At 51.1% G+C, this 20,403-nt stretch overlaps 1 protein-coding gene across 1 annotated transcript in view; it reads right to left on the reverse strand.

Moving 5' to 3' along the window:
* DSCAML1 (DS cell adhesion molecule like 1) overlaps window positions 1-20,403 on the reverse strand; it is a 161,259-nt gene that overhangs the window by 17,491 nt on the left and 123,365 nt on the right. Inside the window, exons 17-19 of the mRNA XM_056860252.1 lie at window positions 19,721-19,867; window positions 18,350-18,505; window positions 4,909-5,048 (exon numbers count right to left, since the gene is read on the reverse strand). Coding sequence (XP_056716230.1) covers window positions 4,909-5,048; window positions 18,350-18,505; window positions 19,721-19,867 — 443 coding nt within the window. The remainder of the gene's footprint in view (window positions 1-4,908; window positions 5,049-18,349; window positions 18,506-19,720; window positions 19,868-20,403) is intronic.

Below are 20,403 nucleotides of genomic sequence, written 5' to 3' on the forward strand. Positions count from 1 at the left end.
CAATTCAGCTCTGCCTTCAAGCGAGTGGTCAGAAGGCATGCACCCCACCTCCCTCACAAGCAGAACTCTATAAAACTCCAAGCCCAGACGACTCGGCTGTAACTTTTCAGGCCCTAATAAATGGGATGTTTTGCTATAGTTAATTGTGTGTGTGTTAAGTGCCGTCAAGTCGCTTTCGACTCATGGCGACCCTATGAATGAAAGTCCTCCAAAATGTCCTATCTTTGACAGCCTTGCTCAGATCTTGCAAATTGAAGGCTGTGGCTTCCTTTATTGAGTCAATCCATCTCTTGTTGGGTCTTCCTCTTTTCCTGCTGCCCTCAACTTTTCCTAGCATGACTGTCTTTTCCAGTGACTCTTGTCGACTCATGACGTGACCAAAATACGATAGCCTCAGTTTAGTCATTTTAGCTTCTAGGGTCAGTTCAGGCTTGATTTGATCTATAACCCACTGATTTTTTTTTTTTTTTGGCAGTCCATGGAATCCGCAACACTCTCCTCCAACACCACATTTCAAAGGAATCTGTTTTCTTCCTATCAGCTTTCTTCACTGCCCAGCTTTCACACCCATACATAGTAATAGGGAATACGATTGCATGAATTAGTCTAGTCTTGGTGGCCAGTGACACATCCTTACACTTCAAAATATTTTCTAGCTCCTTCATGGCTGCCCTTCCCAGTCTCAATCTCCTTCTGATTTCTTGGCTGCAGTCTCCCTTTTGGTTGATGGTGGAGCCAAGGAATAGAAAGTCTTGAACAATTTCAATTTCCTCATTGTCAGCCTTAAAGTTGTGTAATTCTCCTGTAGTCATTACTTTTGTTTTCTTGATGTTCAGCTGTAGTCCTGCTTTGGCACTTTCTCTTTTAACTTTTAGCAGTAGTCGTTTCAAATCTTCACTATTTTCTGCCAATAATGTAGTGTCATCAGCATATCTCAAATTATTAATGTTCCTCCCTCCAATTTTCACTCCCCTTCATCTAAATCTAATCCAGCTTTCCTAATTATATGTTCTGCATATAGATTGAAGAGATAGGGAGATAAAATACATCCTTGTCTGACACCTTTGCCAATTGGAAACCATTCCGTTTCTCCAAATTCTGTTCCAACTGTGGCCTCTTGTCCAGAGTACAGGTTGAGCATTAAAACGATCAGATGTAGTGGCACACCCATTTCCTTTAAAACCAGCCATAGCATTTCATGATCCACACAGTCAAAAGCTTTGCCGTAATCTATGAAACACAAGCTGATTTTCTTCTGAAATTCTCTCATATGCTCCAGTAACCAGCGTATATTTGCAATATGATCTCTAGTGCCTCTCCCTTTTCTGAAACCAGCTTGAACATCAGGCTTTTCTCGTTCCATATATGGTAACAGCCTTTGCTGTAAGATTTTGAGCATCACTTTACTTGCATGAGAAATTAATGCGATGGTCCGATAGTTGCTGCAATCTTTGATGTCTCCTTTCTTTGGAATTGGAATGTAAATGGATCGTTTCCAGTCTGTGGGCCATTGTTTTGTTTTCCATGGCATATTCTTGTCAAGATTTTGATGGAGTCTGTTTCTGTGGCTTAATTAAATGGTTAATTAAATGCTCACAATTGAGGCAGTGGTCTCTGCAGTACCTCATCTACTGCATCATATTTACCGTAGACTGAAATTCTCAATTTTTGCCCTCACTTTGTTCTTTTCTGTATAAAACTGGTTTTGAAATTGCTCTGTCTAACGGAGCGGTCTTTCAGAGTGGCTGACTCCAGTCTTGAAAAAGGACTGGCGAGCTCTTTCTTTGTGCTGCCTTTGTCAAGTGCAGGGGACGCATCCTGTCTGCCCTGAGCAGGTTTTACTTGGAAGCAAGAGACCCAGGAGGCTTCAGGATTCCAGCTGAACAGCAGTGTCCAGACCTCCAACCTCCAACACGCCTTCCCTGGGCCCTCTTGTGCCTGGTTCCAGCCTGCAGAGGGCTGCCCGGGCTGCCCAAGCAGAGCAACGCCACCCTTCTGTGGGGCCTTTGGACATTCTCAGCCCCTCCACAATCCAGAAACGTTTTGAGCACAAGACTGGATTAAGAGGAAGTGCCCCAGAGGGGTTTGTGCCTTGTGTTTGGGAAGTCTGAGTCAGCAAGAAGTGGTCTTTCCCGCAGGGCACCACAATGTCCCGTAGGATCTCAGATGCTCCATAACATCCATGGGGAAGCTCCTTCATAGCTTTGGAGCATCTCTTTGGGTAGGTCACCTGGGGCTGCTGCTTCAGTTCTATGCCAGGGTCTGCCGGTGGTTCAGGGAGAGCCCCATGGAGCTGGATGCCCAGAAGACAGAAGTGGAGCCAGGGGAGCAAGGCCAGGGTTCTCTCCACGTTTTATAGGGTGTAGTTGTCTTTGGCTGCCCCCTTTAAGAATTTGGGATCCTACTTTGCTACGGAAGAGAATGGATTAATGCAGTAACTAGATGTGCCTTCTGCTGTCTGAATTTGGCCTGGAAACTGTCCCCCTATTTTGACTTGGCTGATTTGGCCGCACTGAGCCGTGCCACAGTAACCTCGGGGCTAGACCACTGTAATGTGCTCTACCTGGGCCCTTGAAGATTATACATCTCCTTTTAGAGAGAAGGGAAGTTTCCTTTTTCAGCAAAGCAGCCATTTCACAGAGGAGCCCAAGATCATGGCTGCAGCCATTCTGTGACTATGCAAAGCACACATCAAAAGTTTCCTAAGGGGTGTTCTATACCAAGAAGATGCTGGGAAAACTAGAAGCTATTGAGCAAAGTACCATGGTGGCTTTGCTGCTCAGGGTTTTCCTCTTCAAAACAAGGAACCAGGGCCACCAGGCCTCTCTGCTGAATGGAAAAGCACCCATCTGGAGGACCATCAGTAGAAACCCTGAACCGCTTGACTAGCAGTCATTGTTTGCATTGGGGTGCATACATGACCCAAACCCTACCGGGTGAAATACACTCTCTCTGTCTCTCTCGGTCTCTCTCTGTCTCTCTCTGTCTCTCTCTCTCTCTCAATCAATCAATCAATCAATCAATCAATTTCTGATAGCAAGATTGGGAAAGACGGTACAGAGTGCCTACAGGGCAGGGTCGACAGCACGGGGAGAGAAGGCACTTGTGCCGATGTCCCTCCAATTAGGAGGTTGTGTTAGAAGCAGCTCTGCTGTGTACATTTTGGGCACTATTTCTATGCACACACTCACCAGCAGGGATAGAGACTGCTGTGTGCATATTGGTGTTGACTTGTGCACGCCACATGTCAAAAGTCTTGGCCCAGAGGGCTTGGTAGATAGCTTTGGATACATTCATAAGAACAATGTGTATGCATGTACCTTATGTACATAAAATTTAAATATACCCCAAATTTAAATATGCAAGCATAAATATTACATTGCATACATAATTTTTAAGCCAAATGACAGCTTTGACAAGATGCCAAGAAAACAATATCAGATCCCAGTGGTTTCACCAGATGCTTTGATGAGAGGATTATGTTGCCCTGGAAACCAGGGGCTCAGCCGCTGAAATGAATCTGAGGGAGGAGTCCGCCTCCCGTCCACCTTCCCTCTCCTGCATGCAGCAGGGACAGGGGCAGCACGCTGCCAAAGCCCTGGGTGGGGAGTTTTGTAGGGGGGCATAACTCTTTACTGTAACAATAACAATAATAACAATCACGCCTCCCTTTTCTCCAGGGACAGCTTCCACAGATCTAACTGATGTTTTATCTACTGTATATACCAAATGTATTACCCAGTTCTCAGGACATTTCAAAATGGCACACAACCAAACACTTCATTTCAAACCGTTGGTCAACAGCCAGGACCATTGGCTGGACGCAGAGAGGGGGCCAAAGAAGGCAGGATCCAGCCCTCTCCTCAGCAGAGAAAGGGGGTGGGGGAAGACACCTGGTTACTTCTTCTTTGGTAGTCAGGATTTTAGTCCTCTTCAAGGGGCGGGGGCTACGAGGCTAACTAAGGACAAGAGTATTTTGCAGCATGATGAAATTATCAACACAATGAGCAACATCTGACCAAACCTCTTTGTAGCCATACTCTCTCTCTCTCTCTCTCTCTCTCTCACACACACACACACACACACACACACACACACACACACACACACACACACACACACACACACACTAGGCAACAGGCAGTGGCCCCCAGACAGTCCAGACTGGACAGAGAGGAGAATCCACTTGAGATGGGCCAGTCAACAGCACAACCCTGGGCTACAAAAATCCAGCCCAGCTTGGAAGAAAGAGGCAGGACAGGCGGTGCTGAGAAGTGCACTAAGCAACGAGGGGCAGGCCAAAGAGAGCAGGACACGCCTCTCCATGGCTAAGCCCCTCCCTCCTTCCAAGCTCACTGGAGGGATGCCAGGGGAGAGGCTGGCCGCGGGAGCAAAGGGGCCTGCCGAGGCTGACGCTGAAGGGACATTTCTGGCTGAACCTCTTTCAAAGCCAGGGAAGGAGCCCCAGGGAAAAACCACCACTGTGACCAAAACAGGGGCTGGGGCTAGCTGGGTCCCCCACCCCATCCATTGCATCTCTCCCTGTCTAGGTTGGACTGAGAACGGCCTCGGGACACGAACCTCTTTTTGCCAGAGTTGGACGGTGTGGCTGAGCAGAGGAATTTCATCCTCTTGGGGAACTACCCTAGCCCAAGGGTCCTGGAGAATCCTTCTGGGAGATTTTTATCCCAGCGATCACCTGGGATGCCAGGCAAGGCCACGCCCAAAGTGACTCCCAGCAGAATTTTAGACTGAGCTTGATTTAGAGGAAAGGACGTCATGTTTTCCTTCCATGGCTTACTCGCTTTGAGCCATCAAAGGGAGGGCAGGCAGCTGGGGTAGCAAAATAAACCAAAGGAGGGGAAACCCTCATACCCTGTTGCCCCAATTCCACGATGGCCTACTCACGGGCTGACCAGAGCCAAGGCTGGAGCAGAAAATGGTGTACTTTCGGATGACCCCGTTGGGTTTGGTGGGTGGGAGCCAAGACACCACCACGCTGCTGGCAGAGGAAGGGACCGCTTTGATTCCAGCAGGGGGGCCAGGAACTAGAGGAGAGAGAAAACAGCACAGGAGGTTAGCCTAGAGAGAAGACGCTCCCCCTGACTTGCACGCCAAACGAAGCATGCCAGAGGAAACCTCATTTCCTGACAATATGGCACACCTTCATGTGGGAGGGGGTGGGCATGTAGGTCGGGGGCAGCCTCAACCCACCTCCCCCATATGGATTTTCAAAAGCTGCACATGCACATTTGCAGTGGACTCCAAAGGATCAACCCTGGCTCTCTCTTGAGCATGTACAAACACATAAATGCCTGGATCACAAATCCACAGAGGTGCCTGCGCAGCGCATGCTCCCCACAGCTGAAGATGCATTTTACTTGGCATTGGTGTTGCCACAAGGCTCTGAAACTGGAGCATGGAAGCCACATTCTCCGCCAATGGAGAATGCAGCCTTTGAGACACTGGGGAAAGCCTTAATGGACTCCAAAGTAGGCCAGGCCAGCGCACGCGTTTTCCAGCTGAGGCTCCTAGAACCTGTGGAGGTGTCGGGCTGAGCAAGGAGGAGAAAAAAGGCCAGCTTCCTCCTTGTGGCCCTGCTCCCGGGGGCAGCCGTTCCCTTGGCCAGCCCCTTCAACAGGCGCTGCTTCGCTGCCGCTGCCGCTGCCACTGCCAGCCTGCCCTTCTCTATTGCCACCTCCTACTGCCCCACGGGTGCCTGGCTGCACTTGGCAGAATCCCCTTGATGAACGCTACGGCTTCCTGTGCATTCACACCCTCCGGACTGCCTCTCTGGCACAGCCTCTGCCAGCCACTGCCTCTCTGGCCAGCCATCCTGTTCCCCGGCACACACCCACATTCCACTGATAGCACTAGCATGTGCCAGGCTGCCCAGAGAACCAGCGCCCATGAAGAACAAGAGCCGTTCATCCTCTTGACGTAGACTATGGATTCCCACCACCACCACCACAGAAGACAGAGCCAAGATACAGGATGATCTTGACAGGCTGGAGAATTGGGCTAAGCCTAAAACTAATGAAATGTATTTCAAAAGAGATTAATGTAAAGTTCTGCATTGAGGTAGGAAAAATCACTTGCACAATTATAGGATGTGGGAGACTTGTCTCAGCAGTGGTGTGTGTAAAAAGAATCTAGGGGTCTTAGTAGACCAAACACTGAACATGAGTCAGCAGTGTGATGCTGTAACTAAAAAGGCAAATGGGATCTTGGGCTGTATCAACAGAAGTATAGTGTCCAGATCACGTGAAGTGATGGTATCACTTTGTTCTGCTCTGGTTAGACCTCACCAAGTGTATTATGTTCAGTTTGGGGCACAGCAATTTAAGCCAATACGCTCGCCACAGGCCATTGTGTTGTGATCCTGCAGCACTCAGAGCTGCTAAAGAGTGAGGTTTCCAGAGTGAAGAGGGCAGTGTAATTGCTGGGGGTAATTGCTGGCCCCGCCCTCTGCTGTTGGCATTGAGGGGTGGGACTGAGAGTTGTTCATTTAGAAGCCACAGGTGCGAGCCTTTGGCGCTAGCCGAAGCCTGGGGGTCGTGTCTGGGAGTCTTGAAACAAAGTTTGTATCTGTAGTGTACTCTGAAACCGGGAGTGTCGTGAAGCTTTTAGTAGGGTTACCATTAAGGGAGTGTGTAAGAAACCATACCATGTCTGCAATGAATCAAAGTGGAATGGCTGGTGAGAGAGTGGAGGCAGTGAAGTGTAAGGTTTGTGGAATGTTTGTATTCCTACCCAAGGGAAACTGCAATTACACATGCAGTAAGTGTAAGTAGGTGGTTCTACTGGAGGAGAAAGTAAGGGGACTTGAGGCACGCTTGTCTACACTGCAGAGTATAAAAGAGGGGGAGGAGTACATGGACCAAACTCTTGAAAACCTCTTGGGAGGACAAGAGGAGGAGGGCCAAATAACTCAGTGTAGGGAGGGGGACCCATCTCAGGAGGCGAATATGTGGAAGAATGTTACCCGCAGAAATAGAAAAGTCAGGAGACATTCCGTTCCTCTGCTGCTTAGCAATCGGTTTCAAAACCTCCCTATAGATGCTGAGCCTGGATCATTGGAACAAACCTTCAGTGCCCAGTCCTCTCTGGTCTCTCAGGTCCCTGTGAATGACAGGACTCAAACTTCTGCTCCCCAATGTAGGAATAGGCGAGTGTTGGTTATTAGGGATTCCCTACTGAGAGGGGTAGAGTGTAAAGTGTGTCGACCGGACTTGTTGTCTCGAGAGGTGTGTTGTCTGCCGGGGGTGCGCATCCAGGATGTGACGGAAAGTCTGGATAGACTTGTTAGACCCACGGATCATTATCCCTTCCGTCTTATTCATGTGGGAACAAATGATACTGCCTGGCATAGCCCAGAAAGTATTAAAAGGGACTATACTGCTTTGGGGGGAAAGGTGAAGGAACTGGGAGCACAGGTTGTGTTTTCGACGGTTCTTCCTGTAGTAGGCTGCGGATCGGGAAGAGAACAAAAAATTCTGGAAATAAATGAGTGGCTGCGTCGATGGTGTCGCCAGGAAAGGTTTGGTTTTTTGGACCATGGCTTACGCTACCTGGATAATGGTCTTCTATCGGGAGATGGCTTGCACCTCACAAAGGTGGGTAAAAATGTGTTTGGCCACAGCCTTGCAAGCCTGACAAGGAGAGCTTTAAACTAAATCTTCCGGGGGAGCAAGACTTAAATTTAAAGCCTCAAGTGAGGACAATAACTGCAAATATAGATAGGAACGAATTGCAGAGGGTAGCACATAAGCAAGGAAAGACAGTTCAAAAATTTAACAATGGGAGGGAAACAATCTTAAATAAGCTGCCAAGAGGAAGAACCTGTGGTCTAAGGTGTCTCTACACTAATGCACAGAGCATGGGAAATAAGCAGGATGAACTAGAACTTTTAATAGTACAAAGCAAATATGATATAATAGGCATTATGGAAACGTGGGACGAGTCTCATGATTGGAATGTATTAATTGAAGGGTATAACCTATTTCGGAGAAATAGACCAAATTGGAAGGGGGAAGGAGTAGCATTATACGTTAGGCATGATTACACCTGAGAGGAGATCCAGGTCTTAGACACTGGAACCCAGCTTGAAACCATCTGGGTAAAAATTAAGTGGGAGAAAAATAGTGATGTCATTGTGGGGGTATATTATAGACCCCCAAGCCAGACTGAGGAGTTAGATGATGCTTTCCTGGAACAGATGTCCAAACATTCAAAAAAGAGAGATGTAGTAGTAATGGGAGATTTCAATTATCCTGACATCTGTTGGAAGGCTAACTCTGCCAAAACAACTAGGTCCGACAAATTCCTCACTTCCCTAGCAGACAACTTCATAGTCCAAAAAGTGGAAGAAGCAACAAGGGGAACAGCCATTTTGGATCTGATCTTAAGCAATAATGATGACTTGGTTTATAGGGTAGAAGGAGTGGGATCTTTAGGTGGGAGTGACCATGTTCTCCTGGAGTTTGTTAAACAGCAGAAAGGAGAAGCAAGAAATAGTCAAACATGTATTCTAGACTTTAGGAATGCTGATTTCAATAAATTTAGGGAACTACTGGGTATGATCCCGTGGGTGAGAATATTGAATGAGAAGGGAGTACACGAAGGATGGAAAATTCTTAAAAGGGAGATATTGAAGGCACAATTTAAATCAATTCCCACGAGGAGAAAAAAAGGTAGAGGTTTGAAGAAACCAGAGTGGATGCCTAAAGAACTTTTGGTTGAGATAGGATTTAAGAAGGGCATGTACAAGAAATTGAAAAAGAGAGAAATCAACAAAGAGGAATTCAAACAAGTAGCCAACACGTGTAGGGAGAAAGTCAGGAAAGCTAAAGCGCAGAATGAGCTTCAACTAGCCAGGGAAGTTAAAAACAACAAAAAAAGGGGGTTTGGTTATGTCCATAACAAAAGGAAGATCACGGTAACAATCGGGCCATTGCTTGGAGAGGATGGTGAGTTATTAACAGGGGAGGCAGAAAAGGCAGAATTACTTAACTCCTTTTTTGTATCAGTCTTCTCCCAAAAGGGGAATAGAGGATGCAGTAGGGGAATTACAGCATAGTATAGACACTGAGATAGTACGGGAATACCTGGCTACTCTTGATGAATTCAAGTCTCCGGGGCTGGACGAACTGCATCCAAGGGTGTTAAAAGAACTGGCTGAAGTGATTTCAGAACCACTGGCAATAATCTTTGAGAATTCATGAAGAACAGGAGAGGTTCCAGCAGACTGGAGGAGGGCTAATGTGGTCCCCATCTTTAAGAAGGGGAGGAAAGAAATCCCAAACAATTATCGCCCAATCAGCCTGACATCAATACCAGGTAAAATACTAGAGCAGATAATTAAACAGATGGTCTGTAAGCACTTAGAAAGAAATACCGTGATCACTGACAGTCAACATGGGTTTCTCAAAAACACGTCATGCCAAACTAATCTCATATCTTTTTTTTTTGGATAGAGTGACAAGTATGGTAGATGAAGGGAATGCTGTAGATGTAGTGTACCTTGATTTCAGTAAAGCCTTTGATAAAGTCCCCCATGATCTTCTTGAAATAAAGCTAGTAAAATGTGGGATGGACACTGCTACTGTTAGGTGGATTGGTAATTGGTTGACCAACCGAACCCAAAGGGTGCTCATTAATGGCACAACTTCATCCTGGAGAGGAGTGATTAGTGGAGTACCCCAGGGGTCTGTCCTGGGACCAGTACTATTTAATATTTTTATAAATGACTTGGATGACGGAATACAGAGCATGCTAATCAAATCTGCAGGTGACACCAAGTTAGGAGGGGTAGTTAATACCCCGGAGGATAGGGTCAGAGTTCAGAATGACCTTGATAGACTGGAGAGCTGGGCCATAAGTAATAAAATGGATTTCAATAAGGAGAAGTGTAAGGTACTTCACCTAGGCAGAAACAACATAAGGCATAGGTACAGGATGGGAGATAGTTGGCTTGACAACAGTACATGTGAAAGAGATCTGGGAGTCTTAGTGGACCACAAACTGAACATGCGTCAACAGAGTGATATGGTGGCTAAGAAGGCCAATGCAATTCTGGGCTGCACCAATAGGAGTATTGTGTCTAGATAAAGAGAAGTAATACTACCACTGTATTCTGCATTGGTCAGACCTCACTTGGAATACTGTGTCCAGTTTTGGGCTCCACAATTTAAGAAGGATGTTGACAAGTTGGAGTGTGTCCAGAGGAGGGCGACCAGAATGGTCAGAGGTCTGGAATCCATGCCCTATGACAGTGATGGCGAACCTTTTAGAGACCGAGTGCCCAAACTGCAACCCAAAACCCACTTATTTATCGCAAAGTGCCAACAGCTGAGCGGCGGGCAGTCCAGGAAAGGGGGGGGTTTGAAGATGGGTGGCCTCCGTGGGGGTGGGGGGAGTCCCCATTGGGAAGCTTCCCCCATCACGGAGGCCAGGTCTACCCATTGGGTAGACTTGGCCTCCATGGGTCTCAGTCGGGAGGCCAGGTCTACTGTCATGCAAACCAATGGGTAGACCTGGCCTCCGGATGGAGATGGGTTCCCCCCCCCCCCCGGAGACCAGGTCTACCCATGGTTTGCATGGCAGTAGACCTGGCCTCCTGACTGAGACTCCCCCCCCCCCAGGAGACAAGGTCTACCCATTGGTTTCTATGCGCATAGAAACTAATGAGTAGACCTGGCCTGCATCGGGGGGGGGGGGAGAAGAAAGCAGCAGCCTGACTGTGCCCGGGAGAGGGGGGAGGGCGGCGGGGAATGCGAGCCTGGCCCTCTCCTGGGCCAGGATCACACGGGAGAGGGGCGGCGGTGGGGAAAGCGAGCCTGGCCCTCTCCGGGGCCAGGATCGCTTGGGAGGGGGGGGCAGGCAGCGCGGCGCGGTTCAAAGCCCCTGCCGCCCAGCTGGGCAGTCCCTTGGGCCTTGAACCGCACCACGCTGCCTGCAAGCAGCCCCGCACGGTTCAAAGCCCGCCCCTTCTCTGGACTGCCCAGCTGGGCGGCGGGCAGTCCAGGGAAGGGGCGGGCTTTGAACCGCGTCGCGCTGCCTGCAAGCAGCGTGGCTCGGTTCAAAGCCCCCGCCGCCCAGCTGGGCGGCGAGCGTGTGCACGCAGAGAGAGCTCCGCATGCCGTACTTGGCACACGTGCCGTAGGTTCGCCAACACGGCCCTATGAGGAGAGACTTAGGGAGTTGGGTTTGTTTAGTTTGGAGAAGAGAAGGTTGAGGGGAGACATGTTTAAATATTTGAAGGGATGTCATGTTGATGAGGGAACCAGCTTGTTCTCTGTTGCTCCAGAGACTAGGACACGGAGTAATGGATTTAAACTAAAAGAAAAGTGATTCCACCTAAACATTAGGAAGAACTTTCTGACGGTGAGGGCTGTTCGATGGTGGAATGCACTGCTTCAGAGGGTGGTGGAGTCCCTGTCTTTGGAGGTCTTTAAGCAGAGGCTAGATGGCCATCTGTCGGGAGTGCTTTGATTGTGGGATCCTGCGTTGCAGGGCGAGGGTTGGGGTCACTGGGGATGTGGGGGGGAGGTAGTTGTTAATTTCCTGCATTGTGTAGGGGGTTGGACTAGATGACCCTGGTGGTCCCTTCCAATTCTATGATTCTAAGATGGATGTAGACAAGCTGGAACATGTCCAGAGGAGGGCAACAAAGATGGTGAGGGGTCTGGAGACCAAGTTTTATAAGGAAATGTTGAAGGAGCTGGGTATGTTTAGCCTGGCAAGGAGACAACTGAGAGGTGATATGATAACCATCTTCAAGTACTTGAAGGGCTGTCATAGAGAGGAGGGTGCCGAGTTGTTTTCTGTTGCCCCATAAGGTCGGACCAGAACCAACGGGTTGAAATTAAATCAAAAGAGTTTCCGGCTAAACATTAGGAAGAACTTTGTGAAAGTTAGAGCAGTTCCTCAGTGGAACAGGTTTATTCAGGAGGTGGTGGGCTCTCCTTCCCTGGAGATTTTTAAGCAGAGGTTAGATGGCATCTGTCAGCAATGCTGATTCTATGACCTTAGGCAGATCATGAGAGGGAGGGCAGGATGATTTGCGTCAGTGTTTGGTTCTCGTGGCCCTTTTTTGCATGTCCAGAGTAGTGCCGACTGCCACTTTGGGGTCAGGAAGTACCGGTATTTTTTCCTCCAGGCCAGGTTGCCCAGGGAACCTAGAGGGTTTTTTTTGGTTTTGTTTTTGCCATCTTCTGGGCGTGGAGTAGGGGTCACTAGGGTCTGTGGGTGGGGGGAAGTGTTGTGCCTGATTAATCATGCCTGAACTCCCATTCAGATATACACGCAAGCTACACGCATAAACTGCTTCCAAGAAAAACCAAAGAAGCAGCTTCCCAATGGCCCCTCCTTTCCTTTCTCTTGCATAGCACCAAGCACACACATTCCAATGTCTGATAAGGAACGCTCCGGCATTCCCCCCCTTCCCCCTTCAGTAACTTTTGCTTCAGCCTGCTAGGGAACACTAGGCTCCATTCATTAATGTAGCAATGCTCACGCAGGTGCTGCAGAAACTAATGACGTTGCACTGACAAGCTAACATCAGATGTTAAGTAAATGTTTCAATGTTGTATTGGAATGTCAAATGTCTATAAAACCTCTTGCATTGCCCCTGCCTCGGTGTGACAGGATTGCAGAACTCATTGTCTGTATCCTGGCTCACCCAGTTATGACTTTTTGGCCAATAAAGCAAGCTGTAATCATCCAACCTCCTCTTAATTGTCTTTCATTGGACTCTATGGACAATTTTGGAGCACATCAGAGGTAGCTGTGAATTTCCTGCATTGTGCAGGGGGTTGGACTAGATGACCCTGGTGGTCCCTTCCAACTCTATGCTCCTATGATTCAATGATTCTATTCTAACAGGTGCACCCAGCCCAAGGGATGGGCGTGGCTGAGAGTGGCAGGAGGGCAGTGGCCAGAGACCCCTCAGGAGCAACAGGGTCTCTGGCACTGGCCATTCTGACGGTCCCACTAGGGGACCCATCCCTGGTATGAGGGCTGCCTGCACAGAATAGTCACAGAGATGCTGCGCAGATACCGCCCCCCCCCCCCGAAGGCCCGCGAGGGCTGGGCTGCAGGAGGGAGATGCCGCGGAGAAACAGTGACACAATTTGTTCTGGCAGAAGCCGGCGCTCCAGCCGCCCTGCTTGGCCTAAATGAGACAGATTTGAATTTTAAATGAGAGCCACGAGACCCACCGGGACTGAATCCAGCTGGAAGGGGGGAGGGCAGCAGAGGAGCTCCTCAACCACTCTATGCAGGGTGGGGGGAGGCGGTGGGCTCCTCTCAACAGTGCCAGGCCCCAGACAGTCTTCTGCTGCCTCCTCCACCCTGGTCAAGGAATAAGGAGGGCAGCTGCAGCCAAGCGAGTGCTCCCCACCCCACGCCGCACACACACACCCGAACCAGCGGGACAAGGTTTCGCTTCGTGGTCCTCTCCGGTTGGGTGGGGAAGGAGACGGTCCCTCCCCCCCCCCTCGCCTGCCACGGTGGTGCAAAGTGGAGCAGCTGCCCCACTGGAGAGCCAGGCCCAGCTAAAGCTGCCGGGGCGGCCGGGGAGACCGGCTTGGCTGCCAGCGCTGAGATGGGCCCCCCACCCCCCACCCCCGGTGCTGGTGGGCCGCCCCCTCCTCCCTCCTCAGGGCCAGGCAGCTGCCTGCTCCAGGCGTCCTGGGAAGCACCTGCCTGCCCGACACGGTGGGGGGGGGGTCTGGGGCTCTCGCGCCCCTCGGGCTGCTTTCCAAATCCTCTCCCTGGATTTTGGGGTCCTCCTGCCAGGGTCAGACGTTTTTTCCCTGAAGTGGCCCTCCGAGAGGGTCAGAAGGCAGGCATTTTTGCAGGCGGGCATTTTTGGAATTCCTGTTATCAGTCATGATAAAGAGACTCAAGGAGGAAAAAAGGGAAGGGTCATCATAGTAAAGCGGCCATCCTGTGGTTGTGCAGAAAGGGGAGAAACAGCCCTAAATATTTCCAGGGAGGTTTTTGTCCTTCTGTAGCAATTGGGATCTCCGTTTTGTTATTTATTGTTTATTTTTTACTCTGCCATAGTGCTGGTGTGGAAAGGCGAAACAATACGTACATGGAAAGAAAAATGTCTTCCTTATAGAACAGTTGGATTTTTTTTCTTTTGTTTTAATTTATTTTCATTTTTCAAATAGGGTTTTAAACCTAGTTTTACTCTGCTGCTGCACTGGTATTGAAAAGAAAAGCATAAAAATTACTCACATAAAATTTAAAATGATATATGTTATTCCATTTCTGTCTTTAATTAATTTCTACACTAGTGCAACAGGAGAGTAAAATATTTTAAAACTATAAAAATAAGACATTATTACTACTACTGCTGCTGCTGCTTTTACTATTACTATTATTAATATTAATATTATACTGCTGTAAGATTGGTACCTAAAGGGAAAAAAATTAAAAATGGCCTCTAACTCTCATTTTCTTTGGAGAAACAAAGTCTTCTTGCTTCCCTGGAAGAAATAATTCTTTACCAGCACTGTTTCAGTTCCCCTGCCTGCACTGGCACTCCAGAATCATTTATTTAGAAAACGCATGTGCCGCCGCTCCAGAGAACCTGCTTGAGGTAGCTCACAACACAACAAATGCACAAAATCTTCAACAATTAGCAGTGACTAAAAAACCCAGGAGCCCCGTGGCACAGAGTGTTAAGCTGCAGTACTGCAGTCAAAAGCTCTGTTCACGGCCTGAGTTCGATCCCGACGGAAGTTGGTTTCAGGTAGCCGGCTCAAGGTTGACTCAGCCTTCCATCCTTCCGAGGTCGGTAAAATGAGGACCCAGCTTGCTGGGGGTAAAGGGAAGATGACTGGGGAAGGCACTGGCAAACCACCCCGCAAACAAAGTCTGCCTAGAAAACATCGGGATGTGACGTCACCCCATGGGTCAGGAATGACCCGGTGCGTGCACAGGGAACTTTTACCTTTATCTTAAAAAACCAAGCCGGAGCACAAAATCCTTTGGCAGCCGATAATGAGTAAAAAAGTTAAAAAATAATTAAATGGGAGAAACAGTGGGAAGTTGGGCTGCCTGCACAGATTCCTGAAACTCTCTTTTCCCACAGCAGGAGACAAAGCAACCTCTCCCCACCCCCCACCCCCGATTGCTGGCAGGGCACATGAGCCCCTTCCCCAATCCTCCCAGGCCAAACTCACACTGGATCATCACTTTAGCTTCATGGGATGACTGAAGAAAAAGAACAAACACCGCCTTTGGCATGGAGAAAGAGAGTCTCTGCTGTCCCTCTGAATGCTCCCCAGGGCTTGTCTTGCCAGACTCACAGCGAACTGAACACTCTCCTCCCAGGAGTTCCGGCCCTGCCTTTCCACTCCTCACAAAGGGGCTTTTGCCTGGCCTCCTTGGTCGTGCCGGGAGAAACCTACGGTGTGTGTGTGTGTTTCTGTCCAGGGTATTCCTGATCTGGACAGAGATCGGTGGTCCAGGTCAAGTCCTTTCAGGTCCCACCTGGTGCCCTGAACAAGGGGGGGCGCCCTGGAGGAAGCCAGCATTCCTCACCCGGACTGGACTCGCCTCCAGCTCTTCATGCCAAGGGGCTCCTTGTTGTTTACGGGCCCCGTCCGAGCTCTCGTGGACGCACGGTGTTGGGAGTAATGGTTGAGGGCGTGGGCGCAGGCAGACCTGCCGAGAGCCACCATGGGCCCCCAGACAAAGATCCGTCTGCCCCCCCACCATGTGACCCTGATCAAAACCAAACACGACTGGCTTGCTGTCTCCATCCATGAACAGAATAATAATTGTTCATTAGGTAAGAAACGTTAAAGGAAAAGTGGCAAGAATATTAAAGAGCTGGTTTTACTTAACTTATTTATACCGTGGTGGAACATACAGTACTTGCAAATGCACAGGAAGTCTGCAGCCTTAACCCCCCCAACTTCTTCTCCCCAGCTCCCCCACCCCCAAATCCATCCTGCATCCACCTCTTTCCGTTCACCAGCACCAATGCCACCACCCCCCGCCCCACTCACACAAGACTCAGCGCCAGGATCCCAACCAAGATCGAGAGGCTGCCAACTTAGAAAAGACTGGCTCCTACTCCTGGGCCTCTCGCAGCAGTTGGAACTGCAGGAATGAGCCAGTAATAAGTGATTACTCTGTATTGTCCAAAGTTCCACTTGGTGATTTTTATCGATCAGGTTTCCATTAAAAGCAGAGGAGCAATCCAAGCCTCTTTCTTGGTCAGTTGGCAACCTTATCTGGAACTCCCACTGCTTTTTAGAGACAAATCTACATTCTGTCAGTCCTGATGCTCATTCCGAGTGAGGGCCTGGAGACCTTTTTGCCTCTCCAGCATCACGATGTGGTTGGTTCTTGTAGGTTATCCGGGCTGTGTAACCGTGGTCTTGGTATTTTCTTTCCTGACTTTTCGCCAGCAGCTGTGGCAGGCATCTTCAGAGGAGTAACACTGAAGGACAGTGTCTCTCAGTGTCAAGTGTGTAAGAAGAGTAATATATAGTCAGAAAGGGGCTTGAGCTGAATCATTGTCCTGTAATCTGACAAACATGGCTGAACATGGACTGACACAAACAGGACACAGGGTCTTATTCCAAGACACTGAAAGACTGGACAATTCTACCAACTATTTTGTCAGATTGCACAGAGAAGCCATTGAAATTCATAAACATCAGCACAACTTTTACAGAAAAGAAGAGAGTTTAAGAATGAATAAGGCTGGGCTTCCTGTCCTGAAAAACTCCAGACTAACAAAGACTGCAGTCCACAATAGCCATGCAGATTAGCCTTGGATTTCACACATTAACAGATCACTTCAGGATACACTGGGTCCACATTAACATACCACACCCTCATCAGCACATTATCTTGATACTCACAGGACAATGGTTAGCACATTACCTTTGTTACTTTTTGCAGGACAATGATTCAGCTCAAACCCAACCCCTTTCTGACTATATATTACTCTTCCTACACACTTGACACTGAGAGACACTGTCCTTCAGTGTTACTCCTCTGAGGATGCCGGCCACAGTTGCTGGCGAAACGTCAGGAAAGAAAATTCCAAGACCACGGTCACACAGCCCGGATAACCTACAAGAACCAATGAACTCTGACCGTGAAAGGCTTCGACAAAATCACGATGTGGTGTTTCACAGCACCATCCCACCTAGGGTTGCCAACCTCCAGGTTGTGGCTGGAGATCTCCCGCTATTACACCTGATCTCCAGCCGTTAGAAATCGGTTCACCTGGAGAAAATGGCCGCTTTGGCACTGAAGTCCCTCCCCACCCCAAACTCCGCCCTCCTCAGGCTCCGCCCCCAAAATCTCCAGGTATTTCCTAACCCGGAGCTGGCAACCCTAGTCCCCTCCCATCCCCCAACCTCTTCCAGCTAGGGGCTCGTTTACCAGACGACAACCCTGCGCTCGGGGTGGACAGGCTTCTGCAGCGGAGGAAACAGGCAGGAAACGGTGGGCTTTTTTGCAAGGCCCGTCCTGTGAGGCTGGCTGGCTGCTCAGGCGCTGAAAGGGGGCAGGCGGGGGAAGCCGAGCCGACCCCCAGCACCCCACCTCCCCTTGTGCATGCGTGTGTGTGTGTGACTGAGAGCGACAACCATCCCTGCTGCTGCTGCTGCCGCCGGGAGGGCCGGGGCAGAGGAGCTTCCAGAGGAGCGGCCACCGTCCCGGGTCGGCTCCCGGAGAGCCCCGGCTGAGGCCTCCAAGCTAACTCTGGGCTCCCCAAACTCTGTCCCCTGGGGGGGGGGCTCTCTCTGCGGCCAGCCCTGCGCACGGGGTGGGGGGCCAGGGGGGGGCTGCTGGCCATGCGCAGGGAGTGGGCAACACGCAGCCCTCTCCGGAGCTCTCAGTTCCCAGTGGGAGATCTCTCACCAACATGCAAAAACACCAGATCAGTAGAGACGAGACACAGACCTGCTGCCCCAAACAAGGCCCTCCCTGCAAGGAAGTGAACTGCTCTGGGGGGTGGGGGGGGGGCTGCACTGTCCACCAGCCACAGGTAAGCCCTGCCCGGTAGGGCTGCCATTCTCCACCTGGCAGGGCCCCCCGCCCCCGGGCTTCTCCCAGAATGGCGACCCTTCTCCAGACGGCAGAGTTCAGGTCCCCTGCTGGAAATGGCTGCTTTGCAGGGGGGGGCGGGGGGCTCTATGGCATCACATCCCTGCTGAGCTCCCTCCCCTCCCCAAACACTCCACCCCCAAGTCCCCAGGAATTCCCCCGAGCAGGAGTTGGCAACCCCACTTCCCCCCTCAGCCACTGTAGAGAAGGCACAGAGCACCCGTAGCCCCCCACCCACCCCGCCCCGCCTCTGGCAACTCACTGTCCTCCTTGGTCTGGATGTGGAGGACGTTGCTGCGGACGCCGTCGCCCGCCTGCGTGTAGGCCAGGACTTGCACGCTGTAGTTGGTGAACTTCTCCATGCCACGCAGCTCCACTCGCTCCCGGGTGGTGGTGATGTTCTGCATCTCCCCCCACTCTGCGAGGGGAAAACAGCAGGAGGGGCTGGAGGAGGAGGCAGCCCCCACACCCTCACACAACACTCCTGCAGGGGACTGGCAGCGGCTGCAGGCCTCGGTCAGAGAGCAGACGCCTCGAGGGCCTGCAGGGACCACACAGCGGCTGCCCACCCCCCACGTGGCTTGCTGAGCAGGGCGGGCAGCGCCGCCTGCCCAGGAGAGCAGGGAACGGACGGGCAACGTCCAACACCGGCGAGCCACAGGGTGTGCGGGCGGAAGCAGGGGGCTCCCCCCACCCCTCAAGGGAAGGCCGCTCTTCTTTCCCTCTGGGGGCTGGCCCAGGCTCCGGCTGAAGTGGGGAGGGAGCAGAGCCCTCGGGGGGGGGGCAGCCGCACACACCCCCGGGTGAAAACAGAGGGTCCCTCCGGAGCCAGGGGCTCCGGGGTGTCTTCACGGAGCCACCGCAGGGCCCTCTGAGCGCAGCTTCCTCCTTCTCCACAGACAGCAGAGGGGTCTCAAGGGCACAGGGCATGGGCACGGGCCTCTGACCTCTCTGCCACGTCCGACCCTGGCGCCACTGAGGAGCCCCCCGCCCCCACCACTCCCGATCCTTACAGCTGCTTGAGCTCTTTTTGGCCAGATGGCCCTGGCCTCTGCCTCCAGCACTGACCAGAGGACACGAGAGGCCTCAACACCTCTGCTGGTTTTTCGGTGCCTACACTAGAGCAGAAGCCCTGTGCCAGCCACAGGAGGGGGGCTGGGAAGAGAGGGGTTTGCAGGCTCTGCATCCGGCATCCGGCTCTGGGGATGGAGAGGTTTCCTGGGTGACTTGCGGGGGGAGGTGGAACAAAGCAGAGCCGAGAGTCCTTTGAGGGAAGGGGCTGCCTTGGATGTGTTTGTAACAACACCCCTGACTCTCTCAGCAGCCGCAGAGTCAAGTGACACAAATCATGACCAAGAACAACTCTGAAGGAGTTCATTCTGTGTCAGAGGCACAGTGTGGGGTGGCACACCCAGGCCGCACAGGCACGGTCACAGGACACCAGGTCAAGCACGCCTTGCCATGCTGCCCCAGGGACAAAAGACCGCTGGGAGAATGTCCAGAAAACTCCACACTCCCCACCACAACAGAAACGGAAACTGCCGGAAAGCCCTCGTGAGCAAACGAGGCCCGACCACATCGTTCCCGGAGTGCAAACGGAAGCTGGAAGGAATCGACACCAGCCCTGACCCACCTCCATCCATGTAGAGGGACCAGAAGATGACGCGGTAACCCTTCAAGACGCCATTGAGGGTGCTCCGTGGGGGCTCAGACCACGAGATGACGGCCACGTCAGAGGTGATGGACAAGGCCCTCACATTTTCTGGGGGCTGGCTAGGCACTGCCAAAAGAAACTTCTGTGAGGGACGGCCACGGGCCCCAACCACAAGGGACCCCTGCTCTCCCCCCTCTCCCCCGCAGCTCCTGGGGCCCCCGGTTCCACAGTGGGGAGCCAAGAGGCAGTGGGACCTGCGGGATCTGCGACCCCCCCGCCCCCGTGGCTTCCAAGGCACCACACTGGCTGGCCGGCCGGCTGCATCAGGGCCAAGTCCCTCGGGCGCTGCCACACTGTCCTGCCGGCTCCTGCCCGCACTTCCCGAGAAACCCGCCCTTAGATTGCTTGGAAGAAAGAGGAAGGGGGGGCACGGTGAGTGAGTGAGGTAATGAAATCCCACCGCCCCCAAAGAGAGAGGCTCCAATTTTTATGAGCGTTTAACTGATGATACATCATCCTAACGATCCTCTTTGAAAATGATTATTGTTTCATATTACTTAGGTGTAAAACTGTAAGCACTGTGTAATTAGGGGCCGGGTGCAATAAACTAATAGAGAGTCCATTTGAACAAAATGAAGGTAATATAATTATGGGAAAGGCAC

This window comes from Euleptes europaea, chromosome 14, assembly GCF_029931775.1.
Source record: "Euleptes europaea isolate rEulEur1 chromosome 14, rEulEur1.hap1, whole genome shotgun sequence".
Taxonomy (NCBI): domain Eukaryota; kingdom Metazoa; phylum Chordata; class Lepidosauria; order Squamata; family Sphaerodactylidae; genus Euleptes; species Euleptes europaea.